Source organism: Thamnophis sirtalis, unplaced genomic scaffold (assembly GCF_051295495.1).
Source record: "Thamnophis sirtalis isolate CommonGarterSnake01/CBP01778 unplaced genomic scaffold, rThaSir2_p1.2 scaffold_15, whole genome shotgun sequence".
Lineage (NCBI taxonomy): Eukaryota > Metazoa > Chordata > Lepidosauria > Squamata > Natricidae > Thamnophis > Thamnophis sirtalis.
Genome location: NW_028261395.1, coordinates 10589170 through 10597122, shown reverse-complemented (window position 1 = coordinate 10597122; position 7953 = coordinate 10589170). Strand labels below are relative to the sequence as shown.

Here is a 7953-nt window from a genome sequence, read left to right as displayed (position 1 = left end):
CCCGTCCGGCACGAAAAAGAGGTGTGTCCCCGGCCTGCTGTCACCGGGCAGGAGAGAACGTTGCGAACGTGCAGCCGCTCCCGATTGGCCCAGCCCGTCCTCCTGGCCGGCCAGTCAGCGGCCGGGGAGCGCACGAGTAGCTAGGGGTGAGCGTGGGCAAAGGGGCGGAGTTTCCCCTTGACCTGGCTATATAAAAGCGGGGACGGTGCTGGGAGCGCAGTGCCAAGCAAAGGGCAACGGGAGCGGAGGCTGCTTGGGACGGAGAGCTTTGGATTGGCTGTCTTTTTTTTTTTATTGTTGAGGTTCAGGGTTTCTGCCTTTTAGCCCCGAGACGCTTTTTCCTGCGCTCTCTCGCTAGGCGTCCTGCAAGCTGGTAAGCACCACTTTGGGGCAGGGGGGGAAGAGGGAGGCGAGCATTGGGGCTCCTGCCCTGATCCTAGTCTGCACCACCGCAGAAGGGTAACTCCGGGGAAGAAGTTGGCGGTCCTTCATTCTCTCCTCCTTCCTCCTCCTCCTCCTCCAGAGTCGTTTCTCCGGCCGCCGGTTCCAGCAGCCTCCCACCCGCAAGCCCGGCGCTCCGTCTCGGAAGATGCCGGTGTCTTGGGACGGTTTCCCTTCGCTGCCTCCCATCCCAGAGCAGAGGGAGAATCCGGCGCCCGCCTTCGCCTGGGAGAAGAGCGCCTTCCAAGAAGCGGCGAGCCGGACCGCCAGGCTGGAGAACTCCGATTGTGAGTCCCTGGACAGCAGTTTGAGCTCCGAAGGAGGTGAGAAGAACGGCGGCTGCCTGCCTCTTCTACGCGGCCTTCCTTTCTTACTTTCTAGTTAGCGCTTTGCTCGCTGGGGCTTTGGACTACAACACCCATCGTGCGGGACGAATAAGTTGGGAGAGAGAGAAGGAGGGAGGGAGGGAGGGAGAAAGAAAAAGAGAGCGTAGAAAGAAAGAAGAGAGAGAAAGAACTTTGGGAGCCTACTGGAGAGTTTTGGGATTCCGACCAATCTGAAGCCGTCTTGTTTGCTCAGCACGATGGGAGTTGTAGTCCAGGCCCCTTTAGAGCAGTGTTTTTCAACCACTGTGCCGTGGCACACTAGTGTGCCGTGACATAGTGTAAGGTGTGCCGTGGGAAAAACACCTTATATATAGTCAATATAGGCACAGAGTTAAATTTTTTAAACATTTTCTAATGGTGGTGTGCCTCGTGATTTTTTTCATGAAAAAAGTGTGCCTTTGCACAAAAAAGGTTGAAAAACACTGCTTTAGAGTTTTGGAGAGTCTTAAGGAATCCAGACACTGCCTTTTAGGCTTTCTGTTCTCTGGCTTTTGGGGAGATCTAAGCTTCAGCTGAAAGAGCCAAGAGCCAAGGTGGCGCAGTGGTTAAATGCAGCACTGCAGGCTACTGCTAGATCAGCAGGTCAGCGGTTCAAATCTCACCGGCTCAGGGTTGACTCAGCCTTCCATCCTTCTGAGGTGGGTAAAATGAGGACCCAGATTGTTGGGGGCAATATGCTGACTCTCTGTAAACCGCTTAGAGAGGCCTGAAAGGCCTATGAAGCGGTATATAAGTCTACTACTGCTATAACCCAGGAATCCCTGGTGTGTGTTGGCTTTGTGCTGCTCTTATGTGAGTTGAGTTCTCTTGGTTGAGGGGGGTGGGGTTGTTTTGTCTGTACATGCCTGAGACTCAAGGCCCGCTTCGGGTTCTGTCTTTTCCAGACGCCCAGGACTACCTGGATGAGGTGTCCTTGCCCGACTTCGATTTGCTCAATGATCCCGAGGATGAGCACCTGTGCGCCAACCTCATGAAGCTCATCCAGGTCACCCTGAACAAAGCCAGGCTCTGCTCCAACCGTCCCTCCCGGCTCTTCATGCCCGGCGAGCTGGTCGCCCAAGTCAGCAAGGAGCTGCTCCACCTGGCCTACCGGGAGCCCTGCGGCTTGAGGGGAGCCCTCATCGACCTGTGCGTGGAACAAGGGAAGGTGTGCCACAGCGTGGAGCAGATCGCGGTGGATCCAAGCCTGGTGCCTACTTTCCAGCTGACGCTTGTTCTGAGGCTGGATTCCCGCCTGTGGCCTAAAATCCAAGGACTCTTTAGCTCCGGTTCGGCCTTCTCTCCGGGATTCAGTCAGTCCCTGAAGCTCAGCACTGGCTTCAGGGTCATCAAAAAGAAGTTGTATAGCTCTGAACAACTGCTCATAGAGGAATGTTGAAAGCAGCCTCTTCCTCTTAGGTTAAACCAACTGAGCATTTACTCTCTAAGTTGGGGCCATTCCCAACCCAAACTGGGGAGTGTATGTTTCTTTAAAAGGGCTATGGAACATAAGCTGATTTTTCAAGAAGTGGTTTGTCCCTCTGGAGCCACAGTAGCTTAGATGGAAGTTTGATTTACAGAAATAGTGGGAGATAGTCCGAAGAGAAGGCAGAAGAAGGCAAAGATTTGACCGTAAGAATAGCACTCTGCTACTTGATTTTTGACCAGCAACAAAGCTTAGTCCTATGTAGTAGGCCTGGAAATACACTATGCTAGCTTTAAAAGTCCTTGTCTGCCAATGGGATGGCTTTCTCTTACTGATTTAGCAGTATTTTTTTTGTTTTTCCTGACAGCTGATAACTTTACAGCAGCGGGGCTGCCGCTAAAGATAGATGAAGGTTGCCTTTTTTGTTTCTTCCCTGTTAAGCTTTTTTTTTTTAAAAAAAAAACAAAACAAATGGGAGAAAACAAAAAGTAGATAGTAATCAATGGATGTCTGGTGAAAGTTGCGGTGTGTTGTTAATAAGTGTTCGGGTCTAAAAGGACCAAGCATGCGTAACATTTAATACAAGATGAATGTGAAGCCGTTCCACTACTGACACTCGGGCAGCTAAAAAGGAAGGCAGCTAAATATAGACTTCTGGCTGAATGGGGGGGGGGGGGATTTAATCCACTGAGCACCGCTGTGCAACTCCATTTTTTTGTGAATGAGACCAGTGGGAGGAACAGGGCAGTAGTGGACTGGCCTCTGTCCATGTTTAGAAATCCTGGGGAGGATGTATGTGTTAAGGTGATGCTAAGAAGTTGCGATGGGGGCAGGACCCCACGCAGTCTTTGGTGCTTCCATTGATTACCGGTTCACGTGAAATACACTTGATGTTCAAGTTTTTGAAGAATTTCTATGCAACTTGGTTTTTTTTTACTTTTCCTGATAAAAATGTTTTGTAATAACTTGCTTCTCTCGTTTTTATTGGCTAATTTATAAACGAGTGGGGGTGGGGGGGAGAAAAGGGAAGAGAAGGCGGCCATTCTGCCAAGGGAGAAGATCTTGCCCAGCTTAAAGGACCTTCCAAGTGCTGGTTTCCTTTCCATGTTCGCCATAATAGAATTCTTCATTGGCCAAGTGTGATTGGACACAAGGAATTCGTCTTTGGTGCAAATCATTTCCCTTTATCATTTATCATTTCCCTTTATTTGTATGCCGCCCTTTTCCCTGGGGGGACTCAGGGCGGCTCACAGTTCAAAAAAAGAGGGGGGGGGAAGGACAAACAATTTCTAACATAAAGACAATACATCATTATTAAAAACACAACAGTCGCACAATTCGAGTGGGGTTAGAATCTTAACCCCAGGACAGCCAGGACAGCCAGATCTTTAAGGCGGCGCGGAAGGACTGGAGGGTGGTGAGGGTCCGAATCTCCACCGGGAGTTCGTTCCAGAGGGCCGGAGCAGCCACCGAGAAGGCTCTCCTCCGGGTAGTTCCCAGTCTACACTGGCTGGATGATGGAATTCGGAGGAGGCCTAATCTATGCGATCGTATCGGTCTAGTGGAGGTAATTGGCAGTAGGCTGTCTCTCAAGTACCCAGGTCCAGTACCATGAAGGGCTTTGTAGGTGATAAGTAGCACCTTGAATCGCACCCGGAGATCAACAGGCAGCCAGTGCAGCTCGCGGAGGATGCTCCCACTGTACATAAAGAAAAATAAAATAGAACACATTCCTCAAGAATCATAAGACACAACACTTAGTGATCATCATAGGTTACTCATAAGCAATCAAATCATACTAGGGAACATATAAAACTATAAATTTTAAAGATACAAGCAACATGGTTAGAGTCGTAAGTGGGAAGAGATAGGTAGAAGTTAGCACTAAAAGATGGGAGGGCATATCAGGGTTGACTCAGCCTTCCATCCTTCCGAGGTGGGTAAAATGAGGACCCAGATTGTTGGGGGCAATATGCTGACTCTCTGTAAACCGCTTAGAGAGGCCTGAAAGGCCTATGAAGCGGTATATAAGTCTACTGCTATTGCTATATCACACGCTATTAAGCTATCAGCTATTGTTCGTAGTTCTTCTTCCAAACTTAAATGATGCACTCCCACAAGGTCTAGACAATAGAAGCTTATGTGATTTAAGTTTCAACTTCAGATCACCAAGAAAACACATAATTTTTCTACCCAATGGAACTAAATTTCAGTTTCCAAACTGCCTGTGGAAATCGTGTAAGATAAGGTATTTCCCCTTTCCTTCCAATTGTGCTTGTTCTGGAGGAGGTTGCCAAACCCACTGACTGGAGTTAAATGTCTAGAAGCTTAGACTGACATATGTTTGGCTCTTGTTCAAATTTCTATGTTGGTATCACTCCAGGAAACTTACTTACAAAGTCTTTTTTTTTTTTTTTGGCCTGCAAAATATTCCAGCAATGAGACCTTTTATTACTTGCAACACAGACTTCAACCTTAGCTGGTCTCCCCAGGGGGGAAGACAACATTAATCACAATGGAGAATAAAGATGAGTTTCTAAATTAGTTCAAAGCACCTTGGTCACCTCCCTGAGTTTGATGGGAATTCCTCAATTTCCATGGCTACCTTCAAAAGGACACACATCTGAAAACAAAGGATCATGTTACACCAACAGCACAATACAAAAATAGTATCCGGTGACATTTCCTTTATAAATGTATCTAAACCAATCACACTTGAAATAAGCAATGTTATTGCAAATGGAGAAAGCGATTTAAGGGTATAAAGCAATTGAAAATCTACACCATTATATCAATCCATGCCTATCCTTGCAAATAATCCTTTTTTTCCATGGGTTCATTTACCAATTCATACCTTGCAGTCTCTTCTTTAAACTTCTCAACAAAGGTGTCTTATTGGGATGGGTGGAGGGACAAAATTGTGAGAATGTGTGTTTGCACGTGTGTGTGTGAGTGGGCAAGATCTCAACCCTCTCCCTCGATCACTTTTCTTGAGTTTGATTCATCAGCTCCATCCAACCACCTAGAACTAAGAAATTTTCTGTCAGGAAATCACTGAAAAAGCTTGTCTCCAGAAGTTGTGGGTGCTCCATCACTGGAGGTTTTAAAGAAGAGATCAGACAGCCATTTGTCTAAAATATTATATGGTTAGTAAGGGCTAATCTTTTTGCCATCCCATGCCAAAAGTGGGGGAGGTGCGGGAGGGGGGTCGTGCGGACATGTGCCCACACCCCAGGGGTGGGTTCCTGCCAGTTCTAACACCTTCTATAGAAGAGGTTCCACAAATCTACAGAACCGGTTCCAGCTCCCTCTCCCCGCCCATCCGCACATCATCAAGACGAAGAGAGAGAGGAGGAATTCTGGGAGTTGAAGTCCACAAGTCTTAAAGCTGTCAAGTTTGAACACCCCTGGGTTTTTTTTCTAAAGGGTTAGGGGTGCAAGGGTGTTGTAACTTGACAGCTTTAAGATTTGCGTGCTTCAAATGCCAGAGTTTCTGAGCCAACATTTTGGTTGCTAAGCAAGAGCGTTGTTAAGTGAGTGTCACCACATTTTACAAGTTGGCCAAGCCCACCCAGTCACATGGCTGGCAAGCCACTCCCACCCAGTCACATGACCAGCAAGCCACTCCCACAAAGCAGGCCACACCTACAGAAGAGGTTCTAAAACATTTTGAAACCCACCACTGCCACACCCATAATTCTATGCACCCACCCCCACACATGTGCGTGAACCCCACCCATGTGTGCACTAGCCCCCTGCGCATGTGCGCATGACCTCCTGCCCTCCCCTGCTTTTGGACCACAATGGTATGGTGAACCTGTTTTTCGCCCTCCCAGAGGCTTTTCAGGAGCCTGGGGAGGGCGAAAACGGCCTCTTCCCCCCATTTTCCGACTTCTGGTTTCCATGTTGGCCCATTTTTCTTCCTCTGGAGGCTTCAGGGAAGCCTCTTGAAGCCTCCGGAGGGAGAAAAAGAGCCCTACAGGCAACCCGGAAGTCCATTCCTAAACTTCCAGTTCACGTGTTTGGCCATTTTTCGCCCTTCAGATGCTTCCCTGAATGAAAGCCAAAATCAGCTGGCCAGCACGAGCTGGAGCTGACATTGCAATGCCTCGCGTGCCCTAAGAAATGGCTCCATGTGCCACCTGTGGCAGGCGTGCCATAGATTCACCATCCCGAGTATACGGTCTCCTGCTTAAGCAAGGGGTTGAACTAGAAAACCTCCAAGGTCTCTTCCAACTCTGCTACTCTATTAACCAGAAGTATTTCCCATCTTATGTATCTGCTCTTCCTTTACTTGTAAACCAGCATTTTCACACTTTAATGTTTCTTCATCCATTTTCTCATTTTTTAAGAAAAACATTTTGCCAAGACACAAAAGTTCATCTTTATAAGCTTTTATCATTTTTATTAAAAGTTTGTTACGCACATAACAAATGTAAAGAAAGATTAGAAGGCGAAAAGAAATAAGGAAAGGAGGGAAATAGTGTGAAGAACAAAGGAAACAAGGAAAAAAAATGCAAAACACAAACCAGACTTTCTTTTCAACAGTTATAAACAAACTCATTATTCCACCTTCCTCTTTAACATTACAAAAATTTAGTTCCTTTTCAATCATTAAATCCACAAATCAACACTTTTTCCCCAATTTCCATCGTAGAAATGGAAAACTACTTTATAAAGAACTTGTTTGATCTCTGATCACCTTTATGTATAACTGATAAAGGAGAATATTTGTAGCTCTGAGTTGAAAAGAGAAGATGCTCGCTGAGCCCGGTTGTTTTCTTGAAGACAATTCATTACCCAACTAGGTAACGTCATCAGGGTGGAAACATTTGCAAGAAAACAGCCTAGCTCAGAGAACACCAAGCATTCCTTATGTATAATTTTTAGACATTAACTCTCTTTCTCCTGTCAAACACAGTTATCTTGCTCTTTAATCATTGTCCAGAAACATATTCCTGGTTGCATTGTACAATTGAATGTTCGCTGCCAGTAATTCAGATTCTATCCAGCAACACAAATTTTCTGCAAACAAAAGAAGATATGTATTTATCTTCCCAACCTAACACACTCCTTCTGTCGCCACAAATACTCTTGATAATTATCTATGAATTTATTAAGCATCCAAGAGAAGGCCACTTCCTCTTGATTTACTCCCTGCTCGGTACTGAATCATTCACTTATACCATTTTTATTGCACTCAGCAGCTAATTTTCATATTCCTACAAAATATTCCATAACTCAAGCCTCTTTACTTCATCATAAACTTTCTCTAAATCAGAAAATGCCATATACTATCTTACTTACATTTATACATTTCTCCATGGCCTACAAAAGAGCAAAAAATCTGCTGGCTCTTTGTTGATTTGCCTTCCTCAAATGTTGCTCACATTGTATGTTTCTACATTTTCCAGATGCACTTTGCAAACTAACCCCCTGTAGTTTTTACATCCACTCTTCCTACCTCTCCATTTTTATAAGGGGACAATAAAAGCATTCAAGAAGAGACTGGACAGCTATTTATCTGGAATGGTACAGGTTTCCTGCTTATAGGCCGTCCTTGGTTAGCAATTATTCGCTTAGAAACCATTCAAACTCATAACAAGGCTGAATGAGTGATATTTACAACCAGTTCCCAAAGTTATGGCTACAGGAGATTTGCTTAACAATGGTAACCAGAGACTGTCATGGATCCACCCCAGAGGTGGGTTGCTCCTGGTT

At 46.0% G+C, this 7953-nt stretch overlaps 1 protein-coding gene across 1 annotated transcript; it reads left to right on the top strand.

Annotated features, from left to right (window-relative positions):
- Positions 1-221: 221 nt before the first annotated feature.
- Positions 222-3197, top strand: DDIT4 (DNA damage inducible transcript 4). Its single transcript, XM_087702018.1, has 3 exons — positions 222-373; positions 524-764; positions 1712-3197. The coding sequence occupies exons 2-3, from the start codon at positions 590-592 to the stop codon at positions 2203-2205; spliced, it is 669 nt and encodes a 222-aa protein (XP_087558144.1). The 5' UTR covers positions 222-373; positions 524-589; the 3' UTR covers positions 2206-3197.
- The last annotated feature ends 4756 nt before the right edge of the window (positions 3198-7953 follow it).